At 41.3% G+C, this 16,665-nt stretch overlaps 1 protein-coding gene across 1 annotated transcript; it reads right to left on the bottom strand.

The window, feature by feature from the left end:
• Nucleotides 1-217: 217 nt before the first annotated feature.
• On the bottom strand, nucleotides 218-12,391 carry KBTBD8 (kelch repeat and BTB domain containing 8). The gene is made up of 4 exons (XM_071756254.1): nucleotides 12,237-12,391; nucleotides 9,720-9,930; nucleotides 7,016-8,130; nucleotides 218-4,008 (listed from the first exon to the last, which is right to left on the bottom strand). The coding sequence occupies exons 1-4, from the start codon at nucleotides 12,250-12,252 to the stop codon at nucleotides 3,545-3,547; spliced, it is 1,806 nt and encodes a 601-aa protein (XP_071612355.1). The 5' UTR covers nucleotides 12,253-12,391; the 3' UTR covers nucleotides 218-3,544.
• Between the last annotated feature and the right edge of the window lie 4,274 nt (nucleotides 12,392-16,665).

The raw sequence follows: 16,665 nt of genomic DNA, 5'->3' as shown, positions 1-16,665 counted from the left end.
AGACCTTGAGTAGCCACAAGGAATGAAACAAAAAAGCAGAACAAAAAGCACCAAGGGCATAGTGATGCCTTAAAAAAAAAAAAAAAACCAAACAAAACCACAAGTGCAGAAATAGAGGAAACTAAACAAGCAAAAAGTTCTATCACTGGATTAATTCAGAAATGTACTCTGCTAAAATGCACCCAGAAGGTTTATCACAAAACCAGTTGAAGTCCACTGTATTTCAACAATAGGTTTATTTTAAGAAACATAACATGACATTAAGTAAAAATGCAAAATTGTGCAATTATGGCAAAATGTTTAAAAATCCACACATTTGCCCTCAGAGGACTACAGTACTTCTTACTAACATACCTGAGCACTGAATGTTGGATGCCATTTCTAAACAGCCTTATGAACAGGGAGCTCTTCAACTTCTTGTAGAACATACACACACTGCATGTTTGGTGCACCAAAACTGCTTTTAGTTCTTCTAAGCTTTACTGATGGAATTAAGTGGAAATTACAAAATGTTTCCTCCTAAAGTAACTAATAATTTTGGAAAAAAGAGAGAGATTTACACTCACGCAAGTCCTTACAATGCTAGAAATTCATTTAATAAAGGGAAATAAATGAATGAAGAAAAAATACCCAATGGGGAAAAAATGTACAGATTACTGTTTAAATATTATCAGTACCTTTGGTGCAATCATTTTATTTCTTTTCTTTATTTTTTTTTTTTTTTTTTTTTTTTTTTGTGCTGTGCAAGTTCACCTAAGCCTGACTCTAAAGCAGAACTTTACCAGGAATCTGACTTTCAGCAAAATGTAGAAGCATTTAAGAACTGGCAAAATGTCACAGCTACATTACTGTCTCAACAAACTCCTCATGCAAAAGATTAAGTATATTCTACTCCCACGGCAAGTTCCAGGATTTAGCTTTTAAACACATTACAGACTTGGATCACACCCTCAGTTTGAATGGTTAAACAGAATGGAGATCTTCATACTTTTAGTGCAGATAAAACAAAATTAACAAACCTACTGCAGAATGAACCACAGCATATTGTACTTCTATACATCACATGACCAGTCAAATTGCTAACTCAATTCTATTTCATAGTTTCAAGTAATATATTGAAATTTGTTCTACTAAATAAATATAGAAGATTGTCAAAAAGCAGCAAGAAGTCTCGTAAATACTCAACCAAGCCTAAAAAAACCAAACAAAACAAAACAAAACAAAAAAAACCCAAGAAAAAGTTATGCAACACTTTGCAAAAAAAAAAAAAAAAAAAAAAGTTTTACACACAAATGCAACACTGTTAGGGAGGGTGCTTCAGAAAGTTTGCAGCTAGAGGCCTACAACAGCGCAAAGAGAGCTAGCCAAGGACTAAGGAGAATTTTAAAAATTAAATCAGTTGTACTTTTTAAAAAAAAACCCTCTTACTCTTGGCTATGGGTCTATGTAAAACAGTATCCAGAAGAAAACTAAACAGAGAAACAACACACCTCAACACTGTTGGAAAATGCAGTCTCAGCAAGAACTGTCAACTTGAGAAAAAAAAAATAATGCAGGTGCTCACATCTGAAAGAAGTGGTTTGGTGAGCCTCTGGAAGATGAGGTATGTAATGCAAAGAGGCCTTTTTTTTTTTTTCTTTTCACAGTTTTTCTGTTTGTTTGTTTGTTGGTTTGTTTTTGCCTTTTTAAAACTTTTTGTGCAAGAATTCAGAAACTGAACCAGGAGAGTTATTTTCATGCATTAGGAAGATTCCATTTGGGACCAGTAAGACCACAGAATAAACATGATCCAAATCCTCAGCCATGCCCGGGGGATAAACAATGAACTAAATATTTGGCTTACTGAAACATCAGCTGTTAAGCCAGATAATGGTAAGCACTTAGAGCCAGAGATGGCCACTGCCATTTCAAGTTAACTGGTTTAGTTCAGTAAATAGGGAAGGGTAAGATAACAATCACAGCTCTGCAAAAATTAGAGCTGTCACAAATTAAACCTGGCAAATTACAGCTGATGGGTGTTCTAGGACTCCTCTTTTCCCTTTTAAGTCCAGTTTTCACTGCTGAAATAAGAGGCTGAACTTTGAATTTATTTGCTTCTTTGAAACTAAGCAAAATGTGAAACACAGAGAAAAGTGTTGCAGTAGAGTGGAACCTCATTCTGTATTTGTATCTAAGATAACTTTAAGCCATGGGTATTTATTGTCAATTTTGCTTTAATACACTGCATAATGAAGACAGCTCAGTAGTGCAAATTTTCACATTATAGATCACACTGAAACAGGTGGTTTCTGAGAGCTTGACTGCAGGGAGAAATGAAAAAACAAACTTGTAAAGTTAAGCCACACTTTTCCAAATTACTGGAGCATGTGCCAAATCTGCACACAGCATTTGACTTCAATGGAGACAGAATGCACACAAAAAGGAAAAAAAAAAAAAAATATTCCATATTATTAAGGCCATATCCTGTCATCACTCTGTGCAAGAATACCACTGCAGTAAAAATATGTTAAAAAAGACAATATGATGACAGGACAGGGCCTGAGCACAGACACACACTCCATGAAAAATAATAGGCTGTCTTAAACAGGAGCATAAGCCTAGCCCATTTCAGACAAACAAGTATTAAAAATGTACTAGCACCATCAACTTTTGGGTTAAAGCCCTTTATGGGATGAAAAAAAGATTTAAGCAGTGTTTAAAAAAAGTTTTTACAGCACTAAGTGGCAGAAAATAGGTGTTGGGATTCTTTTTCCCCCCCTATAATTAAGCAGAATTTTAACAAAAAAAATCCACAGACAGGAAGTGGTACAGTAATCTGAACAGGCCTCCACCTGGGCCAAAAGGTACTCCATGTTCCAATTCTGTCTTGAGTATTTGCACAAACAACATCACAAACATCTTAGCAAACTTCAAAAACAGTACAAAAAAAAAAAATCATTATGAATCAGAATCTACCATTCCTCTACATCATTTCAATCTAAAGTTAAAAAAAAAAAATAATAATCAGAAACAAAACCAAAATTAGTGATATTGCCTCAATTTTTACCCGTATTTAAAAAAAAAAAAAAAAAAAAAAAGAGAAAAAAAAAGTCACTTCCAAACATCTTGGACATCCTTAGCTACTAATGCTAGATTTTCTTTCACTGTAGTGCATAGTGATCCTGGCTCTTCCACTTAATTTGCTCTTACCACAAAAACACCCTTCTTAGGATGGCATGATTAAGTGTTTACCAGAAAAAAAAAAAAAAAAAAAAAAAATGCTGATAATTGCACTTTGTAACCTCCTTCTTATTTCCCAGGAAAATATCAGTAAATAAGAAACTGGATCAGTAATTCCCTCCCCAGACTGCAACCTTTAAAGAGCACCCGTCCCCGTGTACAAAAAAAACCTGTCTGTTTCAGATTACAATAAATACTGACAGAATTTCTTTGTTTTCTTTAAGACGTGTTTTCTCTAGCATCGGATTACCACTGAAATCACTAAGGCCTGTTACTGGAAAAAAAAAAAAAAAAAAAAAAAAAGAAAAGAAAAGAAAAAGAAAACTTAAATAACTTTCTGAAGACACTGCGGATACAATTTAGCAACAACACATTCAAAATGCCGGCCTAAATCCCAGAGCCTGTCTGGAGTCTCATACACTTTCTGCCATTGGTCAGTAACCTCATCATACTGGTAGAGTGAATTCTTCCTGCTGGTTCTGAAAACGTGCTCTTCAACAGTGACTTGAGTAGCTCTGACAAAGAGGTGGAGTTTGTTTTTGAGGAGGACGAGTTTGATGTAGGGGTTGATGGACTGGTCACAGGGGAAGTCTTTTTTTCGAGTCCACTTGTTCTGCTCTATGTCATAGGCCTCTACAGTAAACATACGTTGGTGGTTTCCACAGGTGCCAGCTATGTAGTAGATGGAGTCATTGTATACAGTTGCCAAGCCTTGGATTCTAGGCACAGTCATTGGGGTCAAAAATCCCCAATAATCCTTCTGGGGATCATAGCAGAGAAAAAATTCCCCTGAAAAGAGAGAGGAAAAATAAAACATAACTTATGCTTCATTTCCGGAACAGCAGCTCTAAAAGGTATGTTCTTCCACAGACAGAAATGGTCTACCAACTTTTAAAAGCCTTGATCCCATAAAAAAATAAAAACAAACCCTAACGCCATTCTTCCAAGTGCATTACAAAAAGAGTGTGAGTAAAAACTACTTCGAGTTGCTATTCCAGCTGTAGAAAAAGAGGGAATTAGAAGCACATCAGAAATGCAATGTTTTACATATTTCCTAACTACTTCTAAAACCATACTTGATCATTTGGGACAAAACCCTTCAAAATTCCTTTCAAAATTCCTTTCAAAATTCCTTTCAAAATTCCTTTCAAAATTCCTTTCAAAATTCCTTTCAAAATTCCTTTCAAAATTCCTTTCAAAATTCCTTTCAAAATTCCTTTCAAAATTCCTTTCAAAATTCCTTTCAAAATTCCTTTCAAAATTCCTTTCAAAATTCCACTGTTGAAATGTCTCAACTATTTTTTCATTAGCACTTTCCCAGCACATCACCTACAGACTGTGGGGGCTCAGAATTCAGTGCCTGGAAGTTGGTTAAACCTGAGGAAATTGTCTTGTACTACACACAGATTTTGAAGCATTACAAAAATATTATTAGTGTGAGTAAAAACTACTTTGAGTTGCTATTCCAGCTGTAGAAAAAGAGGGAATTTGAAGCACATCAGAAATGCAATGTTTTACGTATTTCCTAACTACTTCTAAAACCATACTTAATCATTTGGGACAAAACCTTTCAAAATTCCTTTCAAAATTCCTTTCAAAATTCCTTTCAAAATTCCTTTCAAAATTCCTTTCAAAATTCCTTTCAAAATTCCTTTCAAAATTCCTTTCAAAATTCAAAAATGTTGAAATGTCTCAACTATTTTTTCATTAGCACTTTCCCAGCACATCACCTACAGACTGTGGGGGCTCAGAATTCAGTGCCTGGAAGTTGTTAAACCTGAGGAAATTGTCTTGTACTACACACAGATTTTGAAGCTACTTGTATCAGGTGGTTGGGTTGATCTGATTAAAAAGATGCCAGGTGAATACTTGGATGAAGCTACTGATTCAGAGTTATTTTTGTGATTAGAGTATAAAACACTTCTTTTGATGACTGCATCTACAGACTGTAGGTAATGGAACTTAGACTGAAAGTTCATGCTCTCCAGACTTCATGAAAAGTACAAGGATAAAGACCACTTTGTCTTTTGTAAAGCACAGAGGGAAAAAAAAAAAAAAAGCAGTCTAACATCTGCCAAATATTTGCATAATTCAACTCACACACAGTTTCACGTGACTATTTTAAGAGTTGTAACCAAGCTTCTGTGTAACTGAGCACCTCGAGTATAACAAAAAATAGGAAAATAGAGTAAAATGGGTGGAACACAGCTTAGGAAATTAAGTCTTACAGGTAATACCTTTTTTTGATTATTCATTTCTGTTCCACAGTGTCATCTCCTACAACTGATGCTTGTGCTCTGTTGGCATTTTAATACTTTTACCAAGCCTCACTGACTACTGCAAAATCATGAGCTTTCTCTAGAAAAATGACAAATTTAACCTTTTTTTTATACCAGTGCAACTTAATCAAGGTTTTACCTACCACACTCAAATAAAAAAAAAGTTTCCTGTTTTCCATAACTCCAATCTTTCTAATTTGCTGGTTAGCACAGTGGAGCAGTTTGCTTATTTATGTGAGCATCAAGTTGTCATTTAAACCACTGAAGCACAGAATTACTGCAGCTAAAATTTGTAAACAAGATGCACTGTTATTCCACAGTTTATAATAACAACCACTTTTTAGCACTTCTAAGAAACATTTAAAGGATGCACAAATACTCCTCAGTTAATATTCCTCAGTTAAATACTGCTCAGCATTCCTTTGAAGCCATCTAAAGCAGATGTCTCACCCAACAGAATAGACACATTGAGAAAACTTATTTAAGTTTTAAACAGAATTAATTAAAGCCACAACCACCAAGAGCTAAAACTGATACAAAGACATTACCAGCAGGAAAAAAAACTCTCTACAAATCCAGCAGAAGCCCACCAACCTTACTGAGTGGCAGGAGATCAAGTTGATGACTTCTGGTAAATAACAATGACCTTACAGAATTCTCTACCCTGTTTCTTTCCTGTGGTCCAGCATTGTATGGAGAGTGACCCAGCTTCTCTAAGTGTTTCTAGAGGTGACCCTTACCAAAAAATAACCAAGACTTTCCACTTCTTGGACTTTAACTAGAGCTCCACAGAACACTCTCAGCACTTTTTAAGTGTAGATTGCTATATGGCTCACGCACACATCCAAGTATTTATTTTATGTAATATCTTTATAACAAAACAAAGGGAAGAATAAATATTTGACCAGTCCCCCTCTTTGTATTAATCTAAAAATTACTATCTAATGCACCAATAAGCCTGATCATTTACCAGAAGAAAGGATGTAGAAGCAGCACTACAGGTACTGACCAAACAGAGCTAACTAGAAAGTGATTCATTATCTTTCCCAGTTTTCAGGGTGACTTCAAAAAGTCAATAGATCAGGAAGTGAAGTCCTACAGTGGTTACCTGAATATTACAATTCACTAAGAACACAGACACCAGGAATTTTCACAGGTTTAGCCAAATAAGATTCCAAGTGCCTTGTCATAGGACAATATATTTTCTTCAACACCAGTGCACTTCACACAGCTAAAGATTTAATAAGGAATCTTCACAGTGAAAATCAATATTGACTTACAGCAGCACCAAAACTGCCATTTTTGCAGTTACCACAACTTGGTGCCACATTCCCTGGGCACGAGAATCTCCCTCTTCTTGCTCACTGCTCTCTCTTGCCTTCCTCCCACCTCCTTGTCCCAGGGTGGGACATCCAGGAGAGCTGGGTTTTCTAAGGGTGCTCCAGGAGAGTGCAGACAGTCAGACTGAACAATCCCACTACCAACAAAACACCAGATAGTCAGTCAAACCACCTTACCCTGTAAAACATAGATGTTATCCTTATATTCCACAGCACTATGAAACTCCATTGCTACAGGCATGGGACAGACAGCTGTCCAACAGTTCTCTCGGCTGTCATAACACTCCACAGACTTGAGTGAGTTTCTCCCATCTCCTTCATAAACACGACCACCTATTGCATACAGTTTACCACAGCAATGAACCAGTTTGCAGCCTATCCTGGCTCGCAGCAGAGGAGCTTTTGGGATCCACCTGTTGCCAGAGTGATCATACATCCAAAAATCACTCTCTGCTCTGTGGTCAATGGAGACCTCACTGCTGCTCGGCCTGTAACCACCCGCAATATAAATATCATTATCAGGAGATACAAGAATTCCAACCTCCCTCAAGTCATTTGGTGGCTTGCATAGTTTAAACACTCTCCCTGTGACCGAATCTAAACAAGGCACTGTTTGCTTCTTTCCTGAGTGTTTGTGGGCAGCATCAAAGCAAATGATCATCTCAGAAGCAGTCATCCCAAGACGTTGTGTGTAGCCATTGGCACTAGGTTGTCCCTTTTGTACACAGCTTTTGGCCATAGCCTGTGCAAACACGGGAGGGATTTTCTCTAAAAATGTCTCTTCCAACAGAGGCATACGGATGCATTTGGCAAATATTTCCGGAAGGTGCACTTCTCTCTTATTCTGTTCGTGCTCAAACCACCTTATAATGCTGTCATAAACGTGTTCTTCCTTGTCTACATTTAAGTCATCACTGTCGAGTATGCTTATCAGTTGGTCTTTCCTCAGCTGAAGAAACTCCTGCTCTTTGGTGACACTCAGGAACTTTTTACGAATGTAGTCTTGGGACCTGTCCTTGAGCTCCTGATGGCCATAGTGATCAGCAAAGATGAACACCCCGATGGAGTTCTGCGGGTCCAAGTGGCTGATCATGTATTTAGCACACTGGTCTTGGATGGAAGGGATCTGGAAGATACTGGCTGCAGTGAACAAAGCTTGGACGTTGGCCTCTGTCAGCATGACTCTGGAGGTATATGCATAGTTCAACACTAAATGCATTGACTCTGCTTCAACACCAACGATTCGAACTTCCTTCTGGGTGCTCTCTGTAAGGCCGCTAGTGAACATAGATCTACAAAAGAAAATTAATCCTAATTAATTTTTCAGCACGGGTGGAAGAAAGGAAATGATCATCATAGAAGCATAGAATGGGCTGGGTTGGAAGGGACCTCAGAGATCATCAAGTCCAACCCTTGATCCACTCCCACTGCAGTTCCCAGCCCATGGCACTGAGTGCCACATCCAGGCTCTTTTGAAAGATCTCCAGGGACGGAGAATCCACCACTTCCCTGGGCAGCCCATTCCAATGTCTGATCACCCTCTCAGTAAAGAAATTCTTTCTAATGTCCAACCTAAACCTCCCCTGGCACAACTTGAGACCTCTTGTGCCCTCTTGTCTTGCTGAGAGTTGCCTGGGAAAAGAGCCCAACCCCCCCCTGGCTCCAATCTCCTTTCAGGGAGTTGTAGAGAGTGATGAGGTCTCCCCTGAGCCTCCTCTTCTCCAGCCTCAACACCCCCAGCTCCCTCAGCCTCTCCTCAGAGGATCTGTGCTGGATCCCTTCACCAGCCCAGTTGCCTCCTTTGGACCTGCTCCAGGACCTCAATCTCCTTCCTGAACTGAAGGGCCCAGAACTGGACACAGGACTCAAGCTGTGGCCTCACCAGGGCTGAGCACAGGGGCAGAATCCCTTCCCTGGACCTGCTGGCCACGCTGTTCCTGGTACAGGCCAGGATGCCATTGGCCTTCTTGGCCACCTGGGCACACTGCTGGCTCATGTTCAGCTTCCTGTCAATCCAGACTCCCAGGTCCCTTTCTGCCTGGCTGCTCTCAGCCACTCTGTGCCCAGCCTGGAGCTCCCCATGGGGTTGTTGTGTTGAACCTCATCCTGTTGGAATCAGCCCAACTCTCCAGACTGTCCAGGTCCCTCTGCAGAGCCCTCCTGCCTTCCAGCTGATCCACACTCCCTCCCAGCTTGGTGTCATCTGCAAATTTGCTGATGATGGACTCAATCCCCTCATCTAAATTGTCAATAAAGATATTAAATAGAACTGGGCCCAACACTGATCCCTGGGGGACACCACTGGTGATGTTGCACAGCAAACCCAAGTGTGTTTGCACTTTTATCAGCACCAATAGCTCCATCTCTGCTGTTACACTGTCCTTCTGGGTGCCTAAACTGGAGGTTGTTCTAGACTTCCTGCACCAAAACGGGCAAGCTGGAATTTCTTGCTTAATGATCTCATTAAGCTCACATTAAAATTCACTCAGTTTACAAACAAAGCTCTTGACATGGCCAAGTGTTTGCACTCAGCTTCCAATGCTTTACTTTATATGCATATCCCAGAATATTTAACTTTAAAAAGGAAACAAGTAGCTTAACTGTGCTGTTATTGTACCCAAGATATCCTCAATACTATAGAAATTTTTGGTTGTTTGTGGTTTTTTAAATCATATGACATTTTTCCCAATTAAACTCTCCTGTGATCAACAGACACTGGTAATTCTGTGATTTTAGGAAAACAACCTTTACTTACTAGGTGCACTGCATTACTCATTATTAAACAGAATATCAGCATTTTGTGCTTTTTGCTGATTTTCCTTTCATGGAAACAAGGCATAATTCTGCTTTTGCTCACCACCAGAGCAACAGATAATTGTACCTGAAGTAAGGACTGATTGCAGCAAGAACATTCCTATGACAGGAGAATGTTTTCCCATGATCCACTTCCACCACAATATCTGTCAGCTGTCCCTCATCATACATGGTTTTAAGCTGCTGAAGAATACTACAGGCGTGGAAGGGGTCCATTCCACTGCTGACTGTGTTTGCAGAAGGAATTCCGTTCAGTGTTTGTGAAAACTTACTTGGTTCTGCAAAGCAAAATTGAAACTGTTTAACAAACAACTGTTTAATAAACAAACAGCCCTCAAAACCCCACCCGTGAGCAAGAATTATCACAAATTAATAGTTCATGCTCCCTCACTGTCAGCACCCAACAGCAAGACTGAAAATTTCAAGGGTGAGTAAAGATATAAAAGATACCTCGATTAATTTTTTATTTTCCTAAAGTACAAGTCAATTACTGTTAACCTGCAAAATTGTATCTGTTAATATGAAGGAAAAAATATAATATAAATAGTTCATATTTATTACACCTTCCCTACATATTTATTACTCCTTCCCTTCTGTGGAAAGGAGTGAAATTAAGTCAAGAACCACACTTATAAACCAGGAAAAAATGCAGAAGAATAAAATAAGCCCCAACCTACACAAGTATTACAAAAGTAGATGCATACACACACACTTCACACTGAAACAGGAACTGGCTACTCACTCATACAAGCAATAGTTAGCAGGACTCAGGAAAAAACAGCCCTAGAGTGAGTATGTTGGGCAACAAAAATTCAAATAAATTTGCATAGACATCTGCATGTTCTTCTGCACAAATAAAAGACAATTACCCTTTCAAATTAATCAGGTATGAAGGAGTGAGCATGCAAAGCACACCAAGTGAAGCACATGCTTCTAAGTAACATGTGATGAGTCTAAGGAAGCAAATCCTAAAGTGAAAATTGAGCAATGTCTCCAGCACAAAAAAATGTTTCGTAATAGCAACAATTTTTTTTTTTTTTTTTTTTTTTTTACGCAACGACAACAAAGGAAAGCTCGAAAGAAAAACATGAGGTGGTAAGAGCTGCAGATCAGGTAAAGCTGCTGACTGCACCAGAGAATGCTCCCAACAGATTTTGGGCAGCACAAAGCAGCAAAGAGGAGAGCAAACAACAATGCTGGTGCTGAGTAGGAGATTTAAATTCTAACTGGTGTGATACACAGCAGTTACAATTTCTCACTCAGAATTCAGACACAGCTGTGAGCACAGTCACAGCTAAATCAGCAGGGATCTGCTCTGGGGCTCACACTGCCCGTGGCAAGCTTGAGGCCAAATATTGTCAGTGTCTTTTCAAAGTGTTGTTAGGAAAAATCTTCAAAACACCTTTTTTTTTTTTTCTTCTTTTTTTTTTTTTTTTTCCCCTCCCACAAATAGGCTGACCCCGCCCAAAAAAGGTCAGATCAGGAGAGTTTGTCACAATAACTGAACACCAACATTCAAAACTAAGCAATCATTAGGAAAGGGGAGAATTTGTACTTGTTCAGAAACGATATTAATCACTAGCAAGCAAATTCCAATTAAATAATAAATTGCTGTATCAGTTACAAGGTTTCCTACCTAGCAAAGTTTTGATGTACAAAAAAATTTGATGAATCTGCTGTCCTAGAGAGTCCCATTTACTTTCTAACACTGAAAAAGAACTTTCTAACAGTTCTTCTCTGATCCTGCCAGTCACTCAGGCACTGAGCACATACAATCAGCTTCCAGCCCTGATGGACTCGACCAAGAACACTCATCCCCATAATCCAGTTTTTCTGTTTGAACCTTGACACTTTCCACCTTACACTTTTCACTCTGTAAACCCTTCCCAGTCGTTTTAATCACTTTCATCTTCTCTCACCCCAAACGTTTTTCCCCCTCTACTAACACTCCTCTCCCTTGCACCTCAAAACTTTATCTCTCCTCCTCCCAGACACCACCCCAAAACACCCTCCACACTCATCTCCCAGCCAGCCACCCCTTCTCCACTCCCCACACCCACCCTCAGAGAACCCTTTCATTAGAGACAACCCCACTCCACCCTCTGTGCTCAGCTCCCCTCACACACAACACAGCACAGGGCTGTCCCACCCAGGCCCCCTCCTTCTGCCCTAACAAAGCCCAGTCCCACCGCACCCCCCCAATACACAGGCCACGCTCTCACCCCACACCCCTTAACCCCATCACCCACAGCCAACCCCCCAGATCCCTTCCCCTGATACCTTCCCATCCAGAGCTCACCCCCCACTCTTCAGGCCCCTCACCCCAGCCCCCCTGGGACCCCTCAGAGCCACCCCTCACCTCAGAGGCCCCGAGCACCTCTCCCTCTCCCCACGGAGCATCCCCACACACAGCCCTCAGCAGAAAGGCCCCAACCCCCTCTCCTCAGCGTCCCCCCCTCTCCCAGAGGAGCCCCTCAGCACACCAGGCCCCACCTCCCCTCAGCAGCCACCGCTCCCCGGGCTCCCCACCTCACAGGCCGCTCCCGCCCGTTTCCCCCCACCCCGGTACCGCGGCCGCACCGACCTCCTAACGCTGCCATTCTCGGGGGCCCCGCTCCGGCAGCGGGAGAAGGGGGCGGCCCGAGAGGAAATGTCACCGCCGCTGCTTCCCCTTCCAGCCGCTCCCTCTCCGCGCTCCGCTTACTCCCGCGGAAGCCAACCCCGCTCCTGGCACCCGCCAACCTGGGACGCGCTGATTGGCTGCGGGCCCCGCTGCCTGCCGGGAAATGTAGTGCTGGAGGCAGGGGGAGCGCCTCCCCTGCCGCGCGAGGCGTGCCGGGAGTTGTAGTTCTACCTGCGAGGGGATGCTGGGAGTTGTAGTTCCCAGGAGGAGGCGGGGAGGGCGGGCCGCGCCCGTCGCCTAGCAACGAGGAGGAGAGCGCCTCAGGGCGGAGCCGCCATCTTGGGGCCTGCAGGCAGGGGTCTGTGGGGACCTTTCGAGGCGTTGTGCCGGAGTGGGTTCGTCTCCAGTGACACCCGGGAGAAAGGGCCTCTCTGTATGAATAAAATAAAGCCCCAGCAGCTCCTGTCTGATCAGGCTTTGTGCTGACTTTCTTTGTGTCTCCTAAACCCCCCCCTGCCCTGAGCTCGCAAGGAGGGGTCGGAGGTGACACCCTGAAGCTGTCTGGGGACAACAGCCAGTGTGACCGCTACCGGGAAAACACCAGAAAAAGGGAAAACAAAAAAAGCCTGCCCCTTCCCTTGCCTTGCAAGGGCACGGTCAGGGGCAGGACAGCATCTGGACACAAGGCCCAGAGCTGTGCGAGGCTGAATGGGCCTTTATCAAAAAACCACCTCATCAGCTACTCTGTCTGCAAGCTCGACATGCCAGGGGTCTTTCTGCTTTTCCCAGTGTTTGTGCTCCCCAGAACGCTCCCAAATCTCCCAGTAGCATTCCTGCCTGGAAAGCAGCTGAACAACTCCAGCAGACAAGCAACTGGTTTGTTGCAAATGACCTTTTAAGATCAACAAAGACTGTTTTGCTCTCCATCCCAGAGATGAAGTGGCTGATAGCCACTGGCTTTTCCAGCTTTCTGCAGGAACTACCCCCTGGTTCCATTCCTGGGAACTGAGTCATGAGCAGAGGTTTGCTGTGGAAGAGTTGTTTTGGTCTTTGTGAAACACAATGAAAGAAGAATTAATAATGGGAGGATTCTGAAGTCCATCCTTTTCTTCTGGGTTTGTTGTGGGGTTTTTTTTCGCTGCTATTTTTCTTCATCAAATCAGCTTTAAATACAACTTTTCAGCTTTTAGCTGGGTAGTTCCGTCCAGCAAAAAAGAATGCAGTGTTTTATAATACATTTCCTTCTAACTCTCAGAAATAACATGGCATATGTACATAAACAATACTGGATAGCAGATGAATTTAAAGGCAAGAATAGTACCATCCAGTGCCACCTGACTGCTGCTGCTGTGGTTTTGCTTTCACTTGAAAGGCACAGCTCTTCCCTAGCTGAGCAATTATCAGTGGCATCCAGGCTGCTGTCGATAGCAATGCCACAACAGTACAGGAATGATGGAGCCTCTGATGAAGGAGGTGTAAAAGAAAATAGAACTTCACGTCTGCAAATCGATTCTGCAGTTTTCCAATCTCCCCACTCAGCGATGTGAAATTGTCCCCAGGAATGTAAAACAGAGAGAAGGAGAATCTCTCCACTCTCACCTTTTAGCAAATGGCATTGCCTGATGCAGTTCATTTCCTTTGGTGTGGGCACTTGGCCCGGGTTGGATTCGTGTTCAGGTACAGAAGTGAAATGAGGAATGTTTTTAAATAGAGATTCCACATTGAAACAGTCCTCTGGAACACAAGCTTTTCTTGAAAGAGCTTAGCTCTGTCAGGTTTGTGGTGAAGCAAACAAATTACCACACAAACAGGTTTGAATTCTCTTTAAAAGTCATTGATAGCAGCACTAGCTCTTAGGCTGAAGTCTTTCTCAGGTGAAATACTTCACACCCCCCATTGCCCCCTCTGGAAACCTTCCTGCACTGCCCATGGGGAAAAAGCCCAAGGACCTGGCTTTTTCATATCATTTGTTCGATCTCTCAGGTGCAAAATAAAAACCCCACTGCCTGTGCAAGCTGCTCCAAAATCCGTAGCAGTCACCCAACATGTCAAAGGGAGGTGTTATAAATGGGATTTTCATTGCACACAGATATTAGAACCAATTATTTCAGCAACTGCAAGATGCTTAGTGAGTTTCAGCTCCCTTTCCTTCTGCCACATCCTTTCTCCTGTTGTTGTTTTGCCCGGGAAGAGGTGCAGGCCCAGTATTTGTGCAGAGAAACACAAGTCAGAAAATTGGCTTCTTGGCTTGATGCTTCCAATAGTTTATCAGATAATTTGATTTCATGGATTTTGCCTTCCCAGGAGACAACGAGGAGGTGTAAAGCCCTTAGAGATACATTGATACAAATCCCTTTATCAATATTCTAATAAGTTTTGGCAGCATGTTTTCTTTTTTTTATTCTTTTTGCTAGCAATGCTTCTGAAACTGATGATACCATTTTAAAATTTTGCAAGACTCTGAAATGTCCTGGTTATTGAGGGACTAGAACGCTTTCACTTATGCTTTAATTTCACACCTACTTCATCATTTCTGCAGGTAGAGCTTGAAAACATACAGCTGAAAACACTTGATGGAGAAAATACTTCTTTTTTTCCCATTTGATATGCCAAAGGTTCAAAAACAAAGACGAAATAATATCAACTGAGAAGGAACACAGACTCTTTTATAAGTGATAAGAAACATTGCCCCCCTTTTGAACTGAAAACTGGCACTGTTTGTTCTGGGATTCTTGCCTTCAGAATCAAGATTGTCTTAGTCATAAATCAAGAAGAGGGGAAGGAAAAAGTTTCAAGAGAAAATTAACAAAATGCACACTTTTTCAGATAATTGAGGACTTAGAAAATAGCACAAAAATGTTTGAACAAGCAATGAAGCTACTGACAGAGTTTACCTTCATTACACTTAGAGAACAAGTTAATTAGGAAACTTTAACTCATCTGCCTTCAATACAAGGACAAAGAGGGCATCAAATCTTCAGCAAATTTTTGTTTTGAGTCTTCTGCTAGGAAACTGCCCAAACCACCCCCAGTGCTTTTGCTGCACAAGAGATGGTGCAGGGAGCATCCTTGGAAGGATCCAATTCCTGGTACCAAGTGCTGGGAAAGAATTCTCATGTTATCTCCTGCTGGCAAAATGAAGATAATGAAAGGGACTGAAGCAAAATTGAAAGAAAAATATGAACAAGGGGCTGTTCAAACAGCTTTAAAAGGGAACAATTTTTAATCCGTGTAAATATTTCTATTTTAATTTTGTATGTCATAGCAAGGAGGGCATCACTGGAGGCTCTTCTTTTTTTTTCTTGGACATTTTCTGTATGTTCTGTCCCTGAAAAATGGAGAGCATCATGAAAGGAAGGGCCATCCTAAGCCCCAACAAACCACACCCTTCCAAGGAAAGAAGTAGCTTGACAGAAACTTGAAAAGAGTTTTCAGTTTTCCAGAGCAATGTTTTGAATGGTCTCTGTTTCAATGGATCTCTTCAATTAAAAAACAAACAAACAAACCAACCAACATTTATTTCCAGCAAAACTGTTTAACTGTAAAATTTAAATACAAAACTAATAAAAAATATTATTTGCTCGCACCCTAATGTGTCTCAATTACTATAATTTACAATTATTCTGTTATTTTTATGTGTCAGTTCATACTGGGAATCTCTGAGAAGTGATACAGCCCATACAACTGCACCCTCCTATTTTAATTGGAAAGCTCTTGATGCTCACTGTGGAACAATCTAACCTTGAAAAACAATTTTTTACCAGTTTGTCTTTAATGCATAAAACACAGCTCATTTTCTGCAGTTCTGTCACCAAGGGGCACATTCATTTAGTTGCACAATAATTTAATACATCGATACATCGACTGAAACAAAGAGGGGTTTTTGTTTTTTGTTTTTTTTTTGTGTGTGGCAGCTCCAAGAAATCACACATTTCTTGCAGAAGCTTTAAAAAAAAAAAAAAAAAAAAAAAAAAAAAAGACAGTTCTTGCAGCAGTTTAAGTAGGGGGAATTGTGGATCATTAGGGGAAGTTGCCCTTCAAAGCTTATTGATCCTGCCCTACTGAGCACAGTGGGCATTACATCAGAAGAAAGGGAAGGCTGGCAGGGGGCAATTAATGGGGCAGGTATTGGAGTGCCTTTTCTGATTACCCCATACTGGACACTGGATTTGGCCTTGCTGAGCCAGGCTGGTAGAAACAAGAACCCTGATGAGATGTGGCTCTGCTAATGTCAAGAAGTGCCACTTCCTAGCAGCAGGAGCAACTTTATTGAAACCATCTGTTGTTTTGGAAGACACGTGTGCCTACAGACACAAATGCTTCCTCCTCCCAAAGTGTTTAACCTTTCTTTTTAAGCTTGACTGAAGCTGTGTGGCTAATCCCTCCTTAA

This window comes from Heliangelus exortis, chromosome 12 (genome assembly GCF_036169615.1).
Source record: "Heliangelus exortis chromosome 12, bHelExo1.hap1, whole genome shotgun sequence".
NCBI lineage: Eukaryota > Metazoa > Chordata > Aves > Apodiformes > Trochilidae > Heliangelus > Heliangelus exortis.
This window is presented reverse-complemented; position numbering and strand designations above follow the sequence as displayed.